Below are 21648 nucleotides of genomic sequence, written 5' to 3' on the forward strand. Positions count from 1 at the left end.
AGTGATCCCATCGGTTCTTTGTGATGCGTCACGGAGCTGAAGTATCGAACATGCATGCGTGTATTTGAACCCTCCTAATGTGTTTATGAAAACCATCACCAGGGTCCAGGGCCAGCCCTGCGGGTGAAGGCGGGCGGTATGGCACCCCAAGACCGCAGGGGCGCCCAGACCCCACGCCCAGGGAGCCGCAGAGGCCGCAGGACACCACGCAGGCCCAAGGACCCGGGGCGGCAATGGCCAGCACCCCCAGACAGCCAGAGTCACACCCCAGATGGGCGGGGCAGGAGGGCCTGCCCACCCACCGCCCGATGCGGCCCATCATGCCCCATCATGAAGCCCCCCAATCCATCAGTGGTATGGACCTCGAAGAGTGAATGTATGTGGTGCGTTAAAACTGTGGAATGTGTGGTGGGTGAACTAAATGTGGTTTAGGATGCCAGGCCAGTGTAGGCCCGGCCTGAAGGCTGGAGGGATGGATAAGAGCCAACCAGACCCCGGTGCCGCGAGGCCCCCAGCGCCCATGGACAGCGGGCCAGGCGGGCCCCAAAGAAATCCAACGGGCCCCCACCCAACCCCGCCCCCCAAGCAACTGCAGCGTCAGGCCCCCGCAACGGTCCCGACCTGGGCCACACTGCCCGCAGCAAACCGACCCGCAGCAGAAGGACGAGGCGCGCCACCAGGGTGCACGGACAACGAGCCCCACCCAGCCCCCCCGAACCCCGACGCGCAGGAGCACAGGCCAACCCGCAACCCCGCCAGTACCCCCCCAGACTGCCCCAGACCCAAAGCCGGACCCCCAGCCCATCCAACCTGCTCCCCACCGCCGGCCGCACACCGACGGGCAGGCCCACATTGCGCAGCACCAGAACACCCCCGCGGGCAGCACCCAGCCCCCACACCAGGCCCCCCAGCCCGGGGGAGGACCCCGGGCCCGCCCGAGGCGGGGAGAGAGGAGCAGGGAGGGACGGGGAGAGGGGGGAGGGAGGAGGGAGGGGGAAGGGCGGGAGAGGAGCGAACACCATGGGCGGAAACAGCCCTCCAAGAGGGACCGGGCACGCCGCCCCAGGCCCAGGGAGCATGAGGAGACCCCGCCACTCCCAGGCACACAGGGCGAGCAGTCCAGACGCAACCGCCCCCCAGGGGAAACCGCCCGGCCCCGCGATCCCCCACAGAGCCAGAGAGCAGGCCCGGATTCAAGGGGGAGAAGGTGCATCTAACACATGCTTAAGACCTTGAATTCTGATGAACCGCTGTGGTATATTGTGGTGAGAGAGATAGAGGGATTAGGGGTTACATCATTAACAGAAACACGTTACATATTACACAACAGTCTTTCTTGAGTTGTAATATTTATATGTACAGGTGGCATATGCTCACAGGCTGAGTGGCACTATACAGACACATTTAGTGAGTGAATAAATGGTGACCATTTTTCTGTAAAGTATGTTAATTGGTTTCGGTGGCCAGCAGATATTTTCTCCAGCGAAATATGTTCTGCAAGGAGATTCAGCCAATGGTTGATGTTGAGGGTCTGTTTATCTTTCCAGTTGACTAGGATTGTTTTCTTGGCGATGGCGAGAGCTACAAGAAGAGAAGTGCAGTGGCTGTTTGGGAGGTCAATTGTCATCAGGTCACCAATTAAGCACAGGTTGGGAGATAATGGGATCCTGCAGTCCAAAATGGAGGAGAGTTTTTGAGTGACTGTTGACCAAAAGTGCTGGACGGGTGAACATAACCAGAGTGCATGAAAGTAGGTGTCTGCAGTGTTCTGAGGACACTGAGTGCATATGTCAGATTGACTAAAGCCCATTCTATTCATCTTTTGTTGGGTGATGTGTGTTCTGTGGAGTACTTTAAATTGGATAAGTTGTATATTAGTGTGTCTTGTCATCTTGAATGTATTTTTGCATATCTGAGTCCAGAAGTCAGGGTCCGGTGATACACCCAGCTCCTTTTCCCATTTTAAAATTGATAGATGTATAGAACTGGTCTCTGACAGTAATTTATAAATCTTAGAAAGGTTCTTCTTATTTCTCGGAGAAAACTTTGTAATATGTTTGGCAAATTCTGGTGGCTGCAAAGTGTCCTGAGGCGCTGGAATTCTCCTCTTGATTGTCAATTGTAAATACTGTAGAAAATTTCCATTTCTTATTTCAAAAGTTTGAAATAAGTTTGTGTATGTCATAAGTATATTGTCTTGGAAAAGGTGGTGGAGATGAGTTACTCCCTTCATCTCCCATGTGCTAAAATGGAGAGGTCTTTTGTTAATTTCAAAATCCAGGACGTGCCAAATTGGAGAGAGCAAGCAAGGTTCTATCTGAGAGTTTGTGATTTCTAGTGTTTTCCACCAGGCTGACAAGGTGGAAGCAATCATTGGGTTCTTAAAACAGTTATGACGTCTGAGTGTAGTGGTGATAAACGGGATGTCAGAGAGTTTTATATTGTTGCAGTCCGCCTGTTCTAGTTCGAGCCAGGAGTTGTAGTCTTCGTTAGGATATATTTGGATAGGTATTGTAGCTGGTTAGCTAAATAGTAATGTTTAAAGTTAGGAGCGCCCAATCCCCCTTCCAATTTGTTTTTCTGAAGGATGCTTAGGCTAATTTTTGCTGTTTTGTTCTTCGAGTAGAATTTTATAATTGCAGCATCTAATGACAGGAACCATTTCGATGTGGGTGTGAGTGGAATCATGGAAAAAAAATAGTTAATTTGGGGTAGAATTTTCATTTTAACTGTGGCTATTCGTCCCAGGAGGGAGATGGGAAGATTATTCCAGCGCTTCAGGTCACCACAGATCTTATCTAGCAGCGGGCTAAAGTTCAGGTGGACCAAGTCTGATAGTTTGGATGAAATATTTATGCCAAGATATCTTATGTTGCCCACAGGGAGAGAAAATTTTTGGTTTGCAGGATTCCAAGAGTTCTCCGTTATTGGCAGTATTGTCGATTTGGACCAGTTGCTGGAGTAGTCCGAAAGGTTAGAAAAATTGTTATGAGATTAAATACTTCATGTAAAGACGATTTCGGTTCTTGTAGATAAAGTAAAATGTCGTCGGCATATAGATTAATTTTGTGCTCTGAATTGGCGGAATGGATACCTATGATCTTGCTGTGCCGACGGACTGCCATAGCCAATGGGTCGATGAATATTGCAAACAGTAGAAGTAAGAGTGGGCACCCTTGTCTTGTTCCTCTCAGCAAAGTGAAGCTTTGCGATGTGATCCCGTTAGTGGTGACTGTGGCCTTAGGGGAATTATATAAGGCTGACACCCACTGGATAAATGACTGTCCAAAGCCAAATCCACTCAGGGTGGCAAATAGGAAGGACCAGTTGACCTTGTCGAAGGCTTTTTCTGCATCAAGTGACAGAATAACTGCTTTTGTGTTAACGCGTTTTACTTTACTTATCAGATTAAGAACTCTTCTGACGTTATTACTTGAGTGTCTGCCATTAATGAATCCCGTTTGATCATTATGAATTATTGATGCGATTATTTTCTCCAGCCTAGAAGCAAGTGCCTTTGAGATAATTTTGATATCACTGATAGCCAATACTGATTCTGATCCCAATACAGATACCTTTTTTTTCTAGCTGTTATATTTTTTTCCCCCTTTTGTGCTAGGGAAACAAAGAAATCTACACTTTTAAAGTAACTAAGCCCTTTATTACACTACCTTCGAGTGAGCACAAATTCAGTGATACAAAATTATAAAACAATCATATAAAAAATCATATAAAATATATAAAACAATAATATAACCTCCATCCACCTATCCATTTTCATCTGCTTATCTGTGGCGGGGTCGCAGGGGTGGCAGGCCAAGTGAAGCACTCCAGACGTCCTTCTCGCAGCAACGCTTTTCAGCTCCTCCTGGGGGACCCAAAGGCATTCCCAGGCCAGATGAGATATGTAATCCCTCCAGTGTGTTCTGGGTCTACCCAAGGGCCACCTTTACAGGAGGCGCCAAGCAGGCATCCTGATTAGATGGAAGAACCACCTAACCTGACCCCTTTCAACACAATGGAGCAGCAGCTCTACTCCGAGCTCTCTCCAGATGCCCAAGCTCCTTACCCTATCTCTAAGGCTGAGCCCAGCCACCCAACGAAAGAAACTCATTTGGGCTGCTTGTATCAATCTCATTAATGTTTCTTATTCAGGTCTTTCTTAGAAAAGAGACCTTAACCTCAATCAATGCGTGATAATATGAAGGTAGAAAAATAAATAAAATACAGAGGAGGAGAACAAAATATGAAACAGCCTTTATTTCATTAAAAACTAAATGAAAACAACGAAATAGCAGTGCTATTCCTGACCAGTGCGTCAAAAGACATGCAGGCCAGGGTAATGAAACAAACAACCCCATGAATCTCTTTATTAATAGCCTATAAAATGACATGTTTTCTCCTGCGGGATGGGAGAAGACACAAAATCAATGCACCTCTATTATTGTGTGGGCATAAATTCTCAGAGTTTTGCAGGTGTGGGCTGGAGTGGACATACATATTGCGGGTGCGGGCGGGAGTGTAACACACACATAGCGGTTGCGGGCTGTAATGGTCAGAAATTCAGCGGGAGCGAGCAGGAGTGGGATGAAGAAAACAGTCCCGTACAAGGCTCTAGTATAAGACACTATTAGTGCCAGTATTACTATATGGATGTGAAACTTGGAAAATAAATAAGGGAGACAACAAAGCAGTTGATGTGTTCCACAATAGGTACCTACGAAGAATACTCCATATACATTGGCAAGACCATGCCAGTACTAAAGAGCTGCTTGAAAGGGCTGAAATGAAACCGCTGAGTGAGGAAGTGAAGCTTCGTAAATGGAAAATGACTGGACACATAATAAGGCAGGACAAAAACAATGACTGCAACATAGTAATGACTTGGGCACCAGAGGGAAAAAGAAGAAAAGGAAGACCAAAGACCACATGGAGGCGCACAGTTGAGAAAGAAAGTCAAGAAGCGGGATGGAACTCATGGTCTGAAGTAAGGACGGCAGCAGCTGACCGGGGAAAGTTGAGGCGCTTTGAGAAGGCCTTATGTGCCACAAGGCATGAAGTGGATAGGTAACAGGTAAGGATGAATAACCAAGTGGGAGCATGTACAAATTAAAAAGCAAGGGACCTAAAATTGAGCCTTGGGGCACACCACATTTAATTTCATGGATCTCTGAGGAGCATGTACCCATACTTACCAAAAATGTTGGTCCTGTGAGATAGGATGTGAATCACCACCACCAGCTGTTGGAGTCTGTTTAAAAGAATAGGGTGATCTACTGTGTCGAAGGCAGCACTTAGATCCAGTAGCACCAGGACTAATAACTTGTGTGAGTCCAAGTTACACATGAGATCATTGACAATCTTCAACAGGGCTGTCTCTGTACTGTGATTCATCCTAAATCCAGATTGGTATTTAGGATCCAAATTGTTCTTCCTCAAAAGGGGTCTCACCACTGCCGAAAATACCCATTTGATGTTTAAAAGCTCATCTTCAAGAATCCATTAAATGTTTTAAAAAGTGATGTAGGAATTGGGTCTAAAAGACAAGTTGTTTATTTCACTTGAGAGAAAATTCTACCAAGCATCTCAGCATCAATCAGGACAAAACTGTCCAGTGTTTCCTCAGGTAAAAACAGGCATTCAAATGTGTTTACTGTATTCTGATGGGATAAAATGTCAGATCTGATGACATCAATTTTACCTCTAAAGTGGTCTGCAAAGTCTTCACAAAGAGAATCTGTTGAAGTACTTTGGAACTTGTTAGGGTTGATTAAATGATCAATTGTGGAGAAGAGGATTATTTTTATGGTTTGTGATTATTTTGGCAAAGTAGGTGTTTCTTGCGTGTCTGAGTGCATTATTGTGTATTTTAAGTTGCTCACAGAATATTTGGTGGTTAATTGTTAATTTTGATTTAAATCTAGAGTGTGTCCTCTGTTGACCCCATACATACAGCTGAGCAAGTTTAAAAACTCATTTGAAAAGGAATCTGACTGATTATCTATGTGCAGGTTAAAATCACCAGATAAAATTATCTTGGAAGTGGTATGGATTATTGATAAAAACTCAGAGAATTCATTGATAAAAGCAACACATTGTTTGGGTAGTCTGTAGACTGTGACACATAGAATTGGAGGGCTACTAAAAATGATGGCATGATAATGTGTTTGTTTGTTGTTTGTGTTTTATATGTGTTTGGTGGTGAGTGAATTAGTGGTAAGTGATACAGTACCGCCACCCTTCCTACCAGTCCTTAAAGAAAATGCTAAATTAAAATTTGGTGGGGAGGCCTCAGTGAGAACAGCTGGTGCATCTGCGCTCAGCCAGGTTTCAGTTAAAAATAGACAATCAATCTTGTTATCTAAAATCAGTGGTGATATTTAGTTTGCTCTCTGTTCGTGATGATGACAGGAATTGATGAGCTGTTTGCGAAAATACGGGGTCCAGTAATGTGTGTATTGCTGCTAAAAGTGGAACTTAAAACATAAGAACTAGGATCTGGGGGACATCAATCTCTGACGGACTGGTCAGCAGGTGCAGGTTTGGAGCCGTGAGAGGAGAGTGTGGTGTGGGCCTGCTGTACGCCGTATGCCAGGTTAGTGGACAGTAGACGGCAACCAGATGTATTGAGGTGAAGCCCATCTGGCCCAAAAAGATGTCTCCTCTCCCAGAAGACATCAAAATTGTCTATGAAGCCAACATTGTGGAAGCTACAGGCAGAGGAGAGCCAGGTGTTCAAGCTGAGCAGCCTTGTAAAACGGTATCCGTAACTATTGCTTTGGGATGTCGTTGGTAGCTGCATGTAACATGACTCTGTCAGCCTGCGTACAAGATTGCAGGATGTCTGGGATTCTTTCTGTCATGTCAATAACAGTGGAGCCTGGGAACGACAGTGTGAGTGCCCCCCTCATCCGCACGTTCCTCACGATGGAGTCCCTGATAAGGAGGGTTGTAGGAGGAGGATCCGTCAGGTGTCCGGGGGGGTGGGGGGGTGGATGGCTTGGTTTCCATGCCGCCCACATCACGGCACTGGGTGGGTGACCCAGGTGGTGAAACATCAGCAAAACCGTGAGCGTGGTTCCCCGCCAGGTGAGGAGAGCCTCTGGAGTGCCACCGCACCACATCCTTCAGGAGCCACTGGCGCAGGAGTGGAAAGGGGGTCGCTGAGGCCCCGTTGCTGGGTGAGGGAAAGAGGCAGCCCCGTTCGAGCCCCTCCTCCGCCCGCTGACAACAACCTCAGACCAGGTAGCCCTCTGGTTGAGGTGTTGAGATGGAGAATGGGAGGAGCCGTCAACACGGGAACTGCCAGGACCCCCACTGGATGACTCTCCAACTCCAGCTGAAGGTCGAGCTGCAGAGCACCGCCCGGTGGTTGCCGTGTTGGTGCAGGGACAGCAGCGGCATCAGCGGCAGCAGCAGCAGCAGAGGGGATGTGCAAAGGTGCATTATCCGGGGCTCCCACTCTGTCACCACTGGCTCCGGCAGGAGGAGAAGCCGTCAACTGTTGCATAGAGTCGGGGGACGCGCCAGTGGAGGCAGAGTCAGGAACCATGCAGGCCCTGCCATCATCACCTGGGTGATCCGATGCCTCAGTCAGTACTGTGTAGCGGTTCGACAGGTAGAGCGGTGGCGGTGAAATATCCGTAATCATTCCCTTCCCTCCTAGCTATCACCTCTGTCCAGTTGCCCTCTGGGTTGGGGGTTGAGCAGGAGAATGGCCGAGGGCGTATAGGATCCCATAGCAAAGTGTCAGTCCTGGAGGTGTTGGTGGCGGAGTTCAAGACGCCGATCTTCTTAGCCTGTGCAGCAGCTGTCTCCATGTAGCTTGACAGCAAGGCGTCCTTCCTCCGCAGTTCATCTGAAAGTCTGCGGACATTTTCCGTGAGGTTAGTAATTTCTCTTTTTCCGTGTGTATGAAGCAAACAGTCCTCACAAGGCATGATGATGCTGGACCAGTAAAGTTTTGGCAATATATCCAATTAAATTTACTTCCTGGTTGAGCTGTCAGCTGGCGGAATTTTTTCCCACGGTTGTCAACACAGGCTGGGTGGGTGTTGAGCTGTTTACACATTGATGCTTGGACATCCAGTGATAAAAAGATAAAATCCAATCAAGGAGATAGTTAAAAACAGCTGAGGTGCAAGCAAATCATTTAAAATTCACTTAAAACTTAAAATAAGTCGGTTTAAAATCGTGAGGGAGAGCACAGATGGGCAGCTGATGGCTTCTAAAACAGGACAATGATCCCAAACACACCTCAAAATCCACAATGGACTACCTTGAGAGGAGCAAGCTGAAGGTTTTGCCATGGCCCTCACAGTCCCTCAACTTAAACATCATTAAAAATCTGTGGATAGACCTCAAAAGAGCAGTGCATGAAGACAGACCAAGAATCTCACAGAGCTAGAGAAATGGGGTGAAATCCCCCAAACAAGACCTGAAAGACTCTTAGCTAGATACAAAAAGAGTTAAGAAGCTGTGATACCTGCCAAGATAAGTGCTACTAAGTGCTGACAATGCAGGGTGCCCAAACTTTTGCTTCAGTACCTTTTCCTTTTTTTGTTACTTTGAAGCTGTAAAAGATTGATATATAACAGTAATTTTGCTTAAAATATTGGTGAAATGCGTCATCTTAAACTTCATGCCTTTTAGAAATTGGTTCATCTTCTACTTACTTAACAACTCACAGTCAATGAAATTTTTCTGGAGCGAGAGTGTAGCTGCATGGGAGTGAGGGCTGGATCTGACTAAGAACCCTCAGGACACTGCTGTGGTAGCAACTTGTCAATCACAAGGCAGCCACATCCTAAGACATACCCTGTCTTATCATCTATTTTACTCTAAATGGGTCCATAACTTACAAAATGAACATCATGCTGTACTGAAGACTTGAAACTAGCGATTGAGACCATAAAGTCATTAGGAATTGAAAAGAGATATTTCTGTCATTTTGCTTTCAAGCTTTTGGCATTTCAGCTGGCTGCTTTACTGTTTGGACCCAAACAGGATGCTTCCTCCTCCTCATCTTCCTCCTCTGTCATGTCTCAGAAAGGTCTGTTTTCATTTTTGTAGCAGTTTCTTGTTGCAACAAACACATCTCTCTCTCTCTTTCTCCCCCTCTCCCTCTTGCTGTAGTGAAGAAGTGAAGCAATTTTTCTCCTCTGGGAGCTGAGGCCCCTTTAGAGGGAGAGACACCTCCCCTACAGCTGAGCTAATAGGACATGCTGTCATAATGCTACAACTGTGTGTGTGTGTGTGTGTGTGTGTGTGTAGCTCTGTTTAAGCTCCACATGACCTTAGCAAGCCCTGCTTTTATATCTCATCCCCATGCGTATGCGTCGGCCGGCTCCTCCTCCTCCTCCCGAGGCCTTTTCCAGCACAGCAGCCAGACTAAACGGCGCTTCAGAGGAGGATAAACCACATTTCGCTCATTAGAGTGTTGGATAAGATAAATCGCCCAGCCTAGAGTGTATGTGTGGGTGTAAACTCGCCCCCCCTAAGATGGACGCCTGTGAGGAGCCACGTCACTGAAGCCCAATTTGACATAAATCCACAGAGCTTTGCATCAAAGCCAAAGCCATTTCCAAGAAGTCTCCTCTTCAAAGTCTTCCTGAATGGGAGGGCAGCTCTGGGGTTTCAAAGTTGGCCTCAGCAGCAGAGGGAATGGAGGCTCGGATCGAATTGCCGCCCACCCTCTCTAGATGACAATGATGATGATGATGAACGTCAAAGAGTTGAATCATCTCCTGACCTTCTCTTGGCCTCCACCATGAAACCACCAACACCTAATTACAGCTCATTATTTACAGAGAGAGAGACGGGAAAGCAAAGGATAAAAAAAAACATGTTCCTCCTCCCCTGATCCCCAGCAGGTGTTTTGAACAGTGTGAGTGGAGTTGAGGAGGAGAGTCATCAACAACAGCCACAGTAACAAGTGGCAAAGCACACAGAGCACAGAGACATATGTGCACATTAACTTTCACTGTAGTTCAGTCTCTGCACAGCACTGAAGCAGGAAACATAACTCAATGGAGATTAATGATGTGGCTCCTCTGTTCTCCCTATACTGAGTTAGCGGTGGTTGGTCATTGCTTATTTACGCTGCTCAATTTTCTCATTATAGAGGGAGAAACAGGTGTTAATCAAAGAGTGGGTGTTTGTAATTAAATGGCACTGCTAAGAAGCTGTGACTGTGACTCGGATTATTTGCGTTCCTGTTTCTCAAAGACCATTTGAATGTAATGAAAGGTATCTTTGTGTTTCAGGGTATTGTAGTCTATTTAGGGGTGATTAAGTGGGGATGCACAACAGCGTTTTATTATTTAACATTAATACCAGCAGCTTTTATTGAAGAAATATTATTGTATTGGGTTGTACAGGATACCTCTGTAAACGAGCTCAGTTCAGGACAGAAATAGACGAAACTGCTCCCTAAGTTTCATCTAAACTTTCTCTAACATCACTCCAGCTCTCTGTCTCTGTCAGGAAGCTGATTTAGAAGACCACATATTTATTGCACCATGACCTGTGAGTGTGTGAACAAGCCCTCTCTACTGGTTTTTATTTATTTAATTAGAGTCTAATAATCATGGTGTATTATTAAAATGCAAATTTGGCTCTTAGTGATGAGGACGAGTGCTAATTATTTTGGTGACCCTGTCAACTTTCCTGCAGCAGACCTCTCAAGTAGACATTTCCACTTGTACACAAGTATGTAAACATAACAGATTGCCATTAAACTAATGGAGGACATTCATGCTCCCCAGAGGATGAACTTTTTCTATTATAGACCTTCCTCTCATGCCACTGTCAGAGCATGAAAGCAGAGAACAAATGGAAGGATTTTGGATGGAGCTCCCTTGGATCTTGGAAGTCTTGCTCCATCCCGCTTTGAGCGGAGCAGATATTAGCAGAGGGAACAGCTCCATGAGTGAGGAGCAAAAATTTAATGCCACACTCCGTTTACATGCTCTGGCTGCTCTTTGACCAAAATGTTGATGGATTTACTGTAATCCCCTGGAGGATAATTCATGTGCTGGATACTACATACATACTTTTTTCTTTTTTTTATTGCTGTTGTTGCTCTTTGGAAAGCATCTTTGAGTATCCTGAAAAGCACTATATAAATCTAATGTATTATCATCATTATTATTATTATTATTATTATTATTATAATTACATACCAATTAGCATAGCATACATTTTTGCACTTAGTGAACAAAGAAAAAAAAATCAAATATTAGGCTACACACACGGTCTTTCATTTTTCATTTACAGCTCACTGAGGAAATGTGTGTAGTGGACTATAGCTAATGATTTTATAAAAAGAAAAATGTAGGAAGACAGTTTGTGAGTGGTAGGCTGACAGAATGTATGCATTCACTTAAGTTTTGCTCTTGGCTGTTAGCAGCATAAAGAATTTCAAGAGACTTAATATCACAGGCACAGAGTCTGTTCTTTACATTGTGTTGCTTTCTCAAAAGGAACACAACAAATGTTATTTACACAGTAGTGTATATTTACAATACTATATGCTATATACTTGGTGTGATATGAAACTAAATTTTATATCACACCATATAGCTAATGTTCATTCTCATTTATATACTGTACATTTATTATCATATAATGAATGAAAAGTCCTCATAAGCAGTGCTGCTGTTCAACATTAACTGTCCAGTGAAAACATGTCTCTTAAAAGGACACTTCACTTCAAAATCAAAAGTACATATTTTTCCTCTTAGTGCTATTTATCAGTCTAGATTGTTTTGGTGTGAGTTGCCGGTGTTGAAGATATTGCCGAGATGGCAGTCAGCTTGAAAACAAGCATGAAAACAATACATTTCAGTCAGAACCACTTTAGTCACACAAAAATGTATTTCCATTTGCAGTATTATATTTGGTGGTATGGCTTTGATCTGGGACCTCTCTGCCTTTCCTGAGGCCTACACAGAAAGCCTGAGGCAGACAGAGCAAACCTCTCTGCCCTTCCATGTGCCTACATGGAAAACTGCAAAGACCTCCCGGGATATTGACATTGATATGTCAGACACAACATGCAAAGGAGGAGCAGGAGTGCAGGTGAATGCAAAGCGGCTTGCAGAGGAAGCAGCAACGGTAGGCAGGCCAAAGCAGTTTAAATAGGGCGCCCTGAATGAGATTTTTCGAATTGGTTGCACAGAAAGGAATCATGTGATCTATCAGCTGACTCCCTTCATCAATCAGCTGCTCCATCAGATGATTGGGCGCCTTGAGATTAGCTGATGTAGCTGGGATGTGAGCTGAGCTTGACATTGTGTCCTGCCTGAACTAACACTATACTAAATTTGAAAAACTCAACAGCAATGTCTCTTTCCAGAAATCATGAACCAGTTACTCAAGATAATGCACAGACCTTGTTGTGAGCAGTTTCATGAAGGAATTATTTTCTTTCTACCGATCTACACCTGTCAACCATATAACAACCCAAAAGGAGACATGCATCTTCAGCTAGCTCACACAGCACCACTGAGTTAGCTAACTTTACAGCTCAGCCGAGAAAGACACCATTAACATTTACATCTTACACTGTCAAGAGCATGAACCCCTGGTATATGAGTAGATGTACGCTTCTTTCTGTGCAGTGATATGGTTGGTGAGTGTAGTTTGGTAGAAAGAAGATAGTTCCTGTATAAAATTGCTCACAAAACAGTCTGTGGATTATCTTGAGTAACCGGGTCATGATTTCTGGAAACAGACATTGCTGTTTAGTTTTTCAAGTGTATTATTTGGTGCTTTGAGCACCACGAGCTGAATGCCATCTGACTCCATTATATTGGAGAGGAGGCAGACATGTATTTTTGATTTGGGGGGTGAACTGTTTGTTGAACTTCTGACCACATCCAAGATCACAGCTGAACGATCATGTTTAACAACAAATACTAGATATTGGCTCAAAACAAGAAAAAGCATGTTAATCAATTCAGGCGGCACAGTGTTGTGGTGATTAGCACTGTCGCCTCACAGCAAGAGGGTTCCTGGTTCAGTCCCGGGTGTGGGTACCCTTCTGTGCAGAGTTTACATGTTCTCCCTGTATCAGTGTGGTTTTTCTCCTGTGAATGGTTGTCTGTCTCTATGTGTCAGCCCTGCGATAGTCTGGTAGTACCCTCAAGAGGACAGGCGGTTAGAAAATGGATGGATGTTAGTTCAATTCAAATATTTCATTTTAAAGCCTATATTGGCCGACACCGATGACGTGCCGATATTATCATGCATCCCTGACAAAAATACTTTTGAAATTGGTGCTACATGTTTAGAAAAAAAAAGAAAAAGAAAAAGGAGTGTGGCATTTGTTTTTGCCTCAGACGTGGAAAACCTACAACTACCAGAATGTACATCACCCACCAGACGGATAAATTCTCTTGCTGGTGGGTGATGTAATGCAAACTTGTCTGTTGGCTGGGTGGCAAAAAAATGATCTGATATCACAGTTAAGCGGTAGGCTAAAACATGTTTTTGAAAACACTGTAGGTGAGAAATAGACAGTGCAGTAACATAATCTTGATTTATATTCGATCAGTACTGCCTAGTTTTACTGTTTGATCGGATTTTGGTCCGAGTTTGAGAGACAGACAGGGGCAGGTGTGTCTCTTAATCTGCTTCTATATTTTTTTTGTCAGTGGTTGTGGCATGGGTGGTGGGCAATACGAAAATGCGCAAGTACAGCCTGAAGATTGAGCAACAGCCCAGAAGAGTCAGCAAAATTCCACCAAATGCCGCGTTTTTCTGGGGGTAAGGGAGAGATCTAGGCGCTGGTAAGGTGCTGGGAAGTTTATCACAGTTCATTTACATATATTAAACACATTGTTTTAATACTAAGCTGGTTGAAAATCAGTGAAGTATCCCTTTAAGAAACTCAATCCAAATACTACAACAGTGAAACTTTACAGCAGCAACTCATATCTGATCATGTTCATTCAGATAATTAGGGAAAATAAATCCTGGGAATACATTCAATGAAATGTTAATAAGACCATTTAGAGTGAAATAATTCAACGTCTATTGTGATTACTTTCATTACTTCTGATTGTCCTACATTAACTTTGTTTCTATGCACCCCTCATCCTTCACTCCAACTTAGTAACCTTGATTCTTTGACTGTTCTCACACCAGCATCCATTAAAGTAATAGCTGTCTGTGCTGCGCTCAAAATTGGATTTCGCTCACGTTGCTCTCAGGCCAGAACTGATTTACAGGTGCTCTGACATGCATTGTAATCAGCATTGTGGTGTCGGGAGGTAATTCATTAAAAAACACACAGACTGAGAACACCATCAATGAGATGAGGAGAAATTAAGAGCTGGGAAACAGAGGAAAGAAAACAAGAAAGAAAAGGTGGGAAAAATGTAAAGAGCAACAGCAGGTGGACAGGAGGACATTTTCAAGGACTTCTTCTCCCATTTCTTGACTACCATTTCCATTTTCAAGTGTAGATACTCTTGTTTCGTCCCCTAACATCAAATATTGTATGCACAGCCCTTGTTGAAATGACAGCTGTAATCAGGCTCACACCACCGTTGTGAGGTCACCGTGACAACATGGCAACCGTCCATCGAAATTAGTGTTTCTGAACGAATGTAATTTAGCGATCTACAGTCTAGACTCTGAGTGAGGACTGTCAGCTCAGAGAGAAAGAGAAAAATAAAGAAGCAGAATGAAAGTGACCAGCAGATGAACACACCGCAGGCTCTGCTGTGTCTGTTGAACTGGAAACCAGCTGCTGTGACATTTCTGAACACGAGATTATTTTTTGCAGTAAAAGTGTAGGAATGAAATAATAAGAGCCAAACATTACACCAGTGGCTCCTGGAGAATTTGGTGTTCATATGAAAGCAGCTAGCTAACTCAGAGTAGCATGTTTTTACACTTTTTGTAGGAATTAAAGTTTTTATTTTGTTAAATTTGCCTTTATTTTACCAGGAAGTCTCTGGCCAAGGTAGCAGCCGTACATAATCACAACCTATTAAAATACAGCAGAACATACTAAATTTCACAATAAAACACAAAAAAAGCTAAAAAAAAAAAAAAAAAAAAAAAAAAAATACCACATGCCTCTGTCACCACATTCTTTGTGAAGCCCTTTAATCCATCAGTGGATATAGGCCAAAAACTTTCTAATTTTAGATCTTTCTGAACAATGTGCTTAGTGAGAAAATACAATTTTCCCAATATCTGTCGAAACCTGGACAACATTAAAAAGCATCTCTTGGAGGAGCGTAGCTGGTACCTACCAGAGCTAAGATAAAAGGGGTACACAGGTAAGCTTGAAGTTTGCAGAGTATCTCTTTGTAGATAAAAAAATATGCCAATACTGTTATCTGTGAATGTGTTAGTCAGTAATGTCCAACTCTCTAAATCATAAAAAATGCAGTGGTGAGTAAGGGACTTTGCATTTGGAATAAAACATAGAGATGCATGGTACAGTGAATTAGTCTCTGTAAAATGGAGGAAGCTGTATGCTATGTCATTGTAATCAATCGTGAACAGAAAAGCTTTCACAAGTTTTTTTCTTGGCATTTACAGTGGCACAAGATTTATTTCTAAAACAGAAGCCAAACTTCATCTTGAGCTAACAACTGTAGATTAGCATTAAAATAAGAATAATTACAAAACCCAAAACCAGTGAAGTTGGCACGTTGTGTAAACCGTAAATAAAAACAGAATACAATGATTTGCAAATCCTTTTCAACCTATATTCAATTGAATACACTGCAAAGACAAGTTACTTAATGTTCGAACAGGAAAACTTTGTAATTTTTTGCAAATATTAGCTCATTTGGAATTTGATGCCTGCAACATGTTTCAAAAAAGCTGGCACAAGTGGCAAAAAAGACTGAGAAAGTTGAGGAATGCTCATCAAACACTTATTTGGAACATCCCACAGGTGAACAGGCTAATTGGGAACAGGTGGGTGCCATGATTGGGTATAAAAGCAGCTTCCCTGAAATGCTCAGTCATTCACAAACAAGGATGGGGTGAGGGTCACCACTTAGTGAACAAATGCGTGAGCTGATTGTCGAACAGTTTAAGAACAACATTCCTCAACGAGCTATTGCAAGAAATTTAGGGATTTCATCATCTACGGTCCGTAATATCGTCAAAAGTTTCAGAGAATCTGGAGAAATCACTGCACGTAAGCGACAAGGCCGAAAACCAACATTGAATGCCCGTGACCTTCTATCGCTCAGGCGGTACTGCATCAAAAACCGACATCAGTGTGTAAAGGACATCACCACATGGGCTCAGGAACACTTCAGAAAACCACTGTCAGTAACTACAGTTCGTCGCTACATCTGCAAGTGCAAGTTAAAACTCTACAATGCAAAGCGAAAGCCATTTATCAACAGCACCCAGAATCGCCGCCGGCTTCGCTGGGCCTGAGCTCATCTAAGATGGACTGATGCAAAGTGGAAAAGTGTTCTGTGGTCTGACGAGTCCACATTTCAAATTGTTTTTGGAAACTGTGGACGTTGTGTCCTCCGGACCAAAGAGGAAAAGAACCATCCGGACTGTTATAGGCGCAAAGTTCAAAAGCCAGCATCTGTGATGGTATGGGGGTGTATTAGTGCCCAAGGCATGGGCAACTTACACATATGTGAAGGCACCATTAATGCTGAAAGGTACATACAGGTTTTGGAGCAACATATGTTGCCATCCAAGCAACGTCTTTTTCATGGACGCCCCTGCTTATTTCAGCAAGACAATGCCAAGCCACATTCTGCACGTGTTACAACAGCATGGCTCCATAGTAAAAGAGTGCGGGTACTAGACTGGCCTGCCTGTAGTCCAGACCTGTCTCCCATTGAAAATGTGTGGCGCATTATGAAGCGTAAAATACGACAACGGAGACCCCGGACTGTTGAACAACTTAAGCTGTACATCAAGCAAGAATGGGAAAGAGTTCCACCTGAAAAGCTTCAAAAATTGGTCTCCTCAGTTCCCAAACGTTTACTGAGTGTCGTTAAAAGGAAAGGCGATGTAACACAGTGGTAAAAAGGCCCCTGTGCCAACTTTTTTGCAATGTGTTGCTGCCTTTAAATTCTAAGTTAATGATTATTTGCAAAAAAAAAAAAAGTTTCTCAGTTTGAACATTAAACATCTTGTCTTTGCAGTGTATTCAATTGAATATGAGTTGAAAAGGATTTGCAAATCATTGTATTCTGTTTTTATCTACGATTTACATAACGTGCCAACTTCACTGGTTTTTGTATGTGAATTTGTTTTATTTTTATTTTTTCTCCTCCCTGAAGTTACAAATACTTTGCCTTGAGCCTCCTTTAGTGACTGGGGAAAAATGCATGACCATCCCACCCCCATAAATAACCTTTTTTGTAATATATTTTCACACCAAATGTAGGTATTAGAGTTGATGCAACGAGTAAACAGCACAGGAGGCTACTAATTTTGTAAGCCAAATGAAAATCTTCCATACAAATTACATCATCACTCAAGGTGTGTGCACTTAAGCAGAATATGGGTCCATGACAGCCAGCGGCAGCAGCGTCCAGACAGAATTATAGCAGTAAGATTTTGAAAACTTAACCTTTGACATTTTAAAGTTAAAAGTTGAAAACAAAATTCTGGAGTCAAGAAAGCCATGGTTTTTCACTACTGCATGCAGGAGCACAGAATTTAACATCTTTACAGGATCTGGTGCAAATGGTTTATTTTTGGTTAGGGTTACGGTTAGATAAGCGATAAGTCGGTTAATTGCACGGTAAATTAAAAGTGAGACGGTAACTTTTCTGGACGCGATCTCTCTCCACCAAAGAGACTGGATGACAAGAGCGTTGGCTGCCGTGCATTGTCTGGCAGCCAGGTGAGTTGGTTCATTAGTGTAATGAACGGAGGGAAAGCTCCTGTCATAGAGTGTCTTTGTCTCTGTGGGGGAGGCAGGGCTATGGGCTACACACACACACAGTGCGATCTTCGTGAGGGGGAGACGAGGCGGAGAAAAAAAACAGAGAGTTGAGCATAAGAGAAAGACATGGAACTTGTACCTAAACCGAATGCCACGGCCCCTGTGTGGGAGTATTCTGGATTTAAACCAAATGACAGAGGGGAGCCCAGTAATTTGGATGAGCCAGTGTTCTGGGTTTGTTCTACGACCATCTCAACAAAAAGAGCGAATATGACCGACTGCATACCGGAGAGAGAGAGAGAGACTGAGAGTCCATTTTTTTTGTATTTATTTATTTATTTTGATATTTTTACATGTTTTTTCGGATATTTAAATTTTCTTTTTTTTTCCATTCCTAAATATTCTTGCACTCCACCCCCATTTTGTAGTGAAAACGCCTAAAATGACATACCCAAATTAAAATGACTGTAGCCTCTGAACTGCTCGGACTACATGCATGCATGAGGTCTTGCCAGAAAGCAAACTCTCTGAAGTTTCTTGTGAAAGTGTCAGAAACACTCTATCTGATACAGAGACAGAGTAATCGGCCTCTGAATTCAGTAAAAAGTGAAGATTTAAAAAAATAAATAAAATAAATAAAATAAAAAATGATTTTCAGGATGAATAATTGTCTGTTGCTTCATCTGAGCAGGTAAATGACACTATGGAGCTGTAGGCACACTATCAGTGAACATTTGTTTCAAGTTTGAAGAAGACTGCACAAAGTATGACCATTCTACAGTGTTTTTTCCATGAAAAGATCCAGGCGGAGCTCCACATGACAAGTCGGTCACTCAGCTTCAAAACAGTACTATCAGTGATCAAACAACACTCAGCCAGCTTCAAACATCGTACCTTATTGAAATCAGGTGTAATTATGATAGCTGTGTAGATGTTGTTTATGACACAGAAACACCATAAAATATCACCAAATAAAGCCATATGAAACGTGAAAATTGTGATCCCACTTTCTAGGTGGTATATCTCAGCCAAAAATAGTGATAGGAGTGAGACTCCTACCTTTTATAAACCAGCTACGTGTCCACTTACAGCTCCGCATGAGATTGCGAGTAACTCCGGATTTCCACTGGATGCGTGTCCGTTGCGGAACGGCAGCGCTGGTTATCTGCAGCATGCTCCGCCGTCTGTCAACACCCACCGGCTGCAGCTCCGCCGGAAGACATCTCAGTGCACTGCCATGATTAATATCTCCTTGTCCATGGTGTTCACGGGGTGAAATGACGTCTGAAAACCTCTGACCTGTTGACTTCAGGCCTGCCTCTGCCCATTATGTAGTTTTTAAGGTGTAGTGCAGGGAAATATGATCCACCATGAACACTGTGTATTTTATTTTGAAAATTAACCGGATGTTTTATCGTGTTTCTGTGCACGACTTCCTGCCCCGCATGATCTGCTATGTGCTGAATTGCTGCGTTGTGCTCTGGCGTCCGGCAAAAATAGAAGTCCTGCGTATCTGTTGCGGAGGGCTCCGGAGCGCCGGAGCTGAGAAAGAACCGTAAAGCGGCACAGCAGCCGCAGCCGGTGGAAACACACACATTGACTAGAATGGAATCCTATCAGCTCCGCTGCCGTGCCGGAGCGCAGACGCAACCAACATGCATCTGGTGGAAATTGGCCGTAATCCTTTAACTTTTCCCCTCGAAAAACAGCATGACATGACTTGTCACCACTCATCGCGATTTTGGACTTGCTTGTGTTTAGGCTGCTCTGGTGTGAAATCCACAAGGACTAAAAGAAAAACGATGCCGGATTCAGGAAACCGAGAGCTTCCTGAGTCCAGTGATACCAAACATCACATGGTTTGATGAAGTAGTGCGCCTGTGAGATCATTTATCAGAGGAGGGAGGGAGCGCGGACCCCGGCGTCCGAGGGGAGTTTACATAAATGTTTATTTCTCTTTAAAAGTGTGTACTTGCATCATTATGCCTTTATTATCATTATATAAGTTTAAAAAATGGTCTAAAAACAACAAAATTAAAACAATAATAAAAATGGTCTTAAAAGCACAATATTACACAATATTATCGCTTATTGCAATAATTTCTGATGCAATTAATCGCCCAGCAAAACTTGTTATCATGACAGGCCTACGGGACTTATGTGTTTGTGTACTGGTGCTGAATCTTCATGATTTCCTCACTAGTAAACTCTAATGGTGATGCACATTATGATCATTCTCTCTTAGGACCAGTGTTGGGTAAGGGATACTTTAAAAGTAATCAAAGTACGTTACTGTGTTACTTTTTTAAAAAGTAACTAGTTACTTTACTGCGTTACTCCCTGAGTAAAGTAACTCAATTACTTTTAAAGTACTTTTGAGTATTCTACATTTCGTAATGGGCAATGGACCACAGGGCGCTAAGCCTACATTTTTTTGTCTCCAAAATTAAAGTTAGGGACCGCCTGCCCTTCACTGAGATCCAATTCTCCCATCACAGCCATCACTTTGACCAGTAGAAACACAGAACGATCTGCTGCCGTAGACAACTGTATGACAACAACACCCCAGCACTTTTAATATTTCCTCTAGGGATGTTACCACACAGAGTAAAAGGGGGAAATGATGGTGTGAAACAGCAGAGGCACTTTGTCAACCCGCTGAGTTAACGTTGCTGTCATTAGCATCAAGCTAGCAAACAATGGTACATCCTCACGGTCGGACATAAAGTAATAACATTACCAAATAGCGGCGGGGCTTTTACTCACCACAACTGCAGAGGCTCCCAGCTTCATTTGAAACAAACTACATCATAGACGGTCCGTTATTTATTAATCCCTCTGTGTGTTTATATATTTACTTTTTATCTGCTCCGTTGTCTTTGTAAAGTTAACATATCCCACCGTCATTTCAAACTCAACACTTGTTTCAAATTAAAAGCCCCTTACAACCTCGGCTGAGAGAATCCCTCCATTTTCTAAATAGGCTTTTATTCTGAAACATTTGTCAGAACTTCCTGTGGAAGATACAGTAGCTTCATAGTTTACTTATGGCGCTTCAAATGTAGCTCCTGCCATCTGCTGACGCTTTTAGGTGACTACAACAACATGTCGGCTGGCACATAAACAGACACAAATAATAGTAAAAGTGATAAAAATAGCACAAGAATAACCCGATGACATCACACACGGCGTGAAAGACGACCGGGGATAATTGATGAGTACCAGAGTGTAGCGTGTACCAGGCATAATGCAAGTCCTGAGTCTGAAATATGTCTGTCAGCGAGTCCTACTCCACCTGTTTAGACTCCACCGTAGACAACGGCAGCATTTCTCCGACCACCGTAGCGAGCCACAAGCTCTGTGGCTTCTTTCAGACTGATAGGTTTAACGTTGTCTCTGTTATTAGAACCAAACGACAGCCGTTGCTGTTTCGGAGCTGAAGGACCAGCGTTCTAAAAGTAACGGAAGTAACTGATGTCTTGTTTGAAAATGTACTTAAGTATTTGATTACTCAAACAGCAAACGCGTTAGGTTACTCCTTACTGCAAAAAGTAATCAAAGTACTCTAACGTGTTACTTTGTAACGCGTTATACCCAACTCTGCTTCGGACCAAAGCTGAAAGTTGTGTAATGTAGTTAATAGGGATGCACCGAAATGAAAATTTGTGGCCGAAGCCAAATAATATTAAACTCTTGGCCGAATACTGAGTACCGAATACCGAATGCCGTTTTTTAATTTTTAATTAGTT

At 43.4% G+C, this 21648-nt stretch overlaps 1 protein-coding gene across 1 annotated transcript; it reads left to right on the forward strand.

The window, feature by feature from the left end:
- Positions 1–433: 433 nt before the first annotated feature.
- Positions 434–1217, forward strand: LOC125879220 (proline-rich protein 2-like). Its single transcript, XM_049560947.1, has 2 exons — positions 434–954; positions 1067–1217. Exons 1-2 carry the CDS (start codon positions 434–436, stop codon positions 1215–1217), a joined length of 672 nt encoding a protein of 223 aa, XP_049416904.1.
- Positions 1218–21648: the final 20431 nt, after the last annotated feature.

Source organism: Epinephelus fuscoguttatus, linkage group LG2, assembly GCF_011397635.1.
Source record: "Epinephelus fuscoguttatus linkage group LG2, E.fuscoguttatus.final_Chr_v1".
Classification (NCBI taxonomy): Eukaryota; Metazoa; Chordata; class Actinopteri; order Perciformes; family Serranidae; genus Epinephelus; species Epinephelus fuscoguttatus.

Coding starts and splice junctions, on each gene's coding strand:
- LOC125879220 (XM_049560947.1), top strand. CDS start 434: ATGCCAGGCCAGTGTAGGCCCGGCCTGAAGGCTGGAGGGATGGATAAG. Junction 955..1,066: donor CCCGAGGCGGGGAGAGAGGA/GCAGGGAGGGAC, acceptor ACGCCGCCCCAG/GCCCAGGGAGCATGAGGAGA.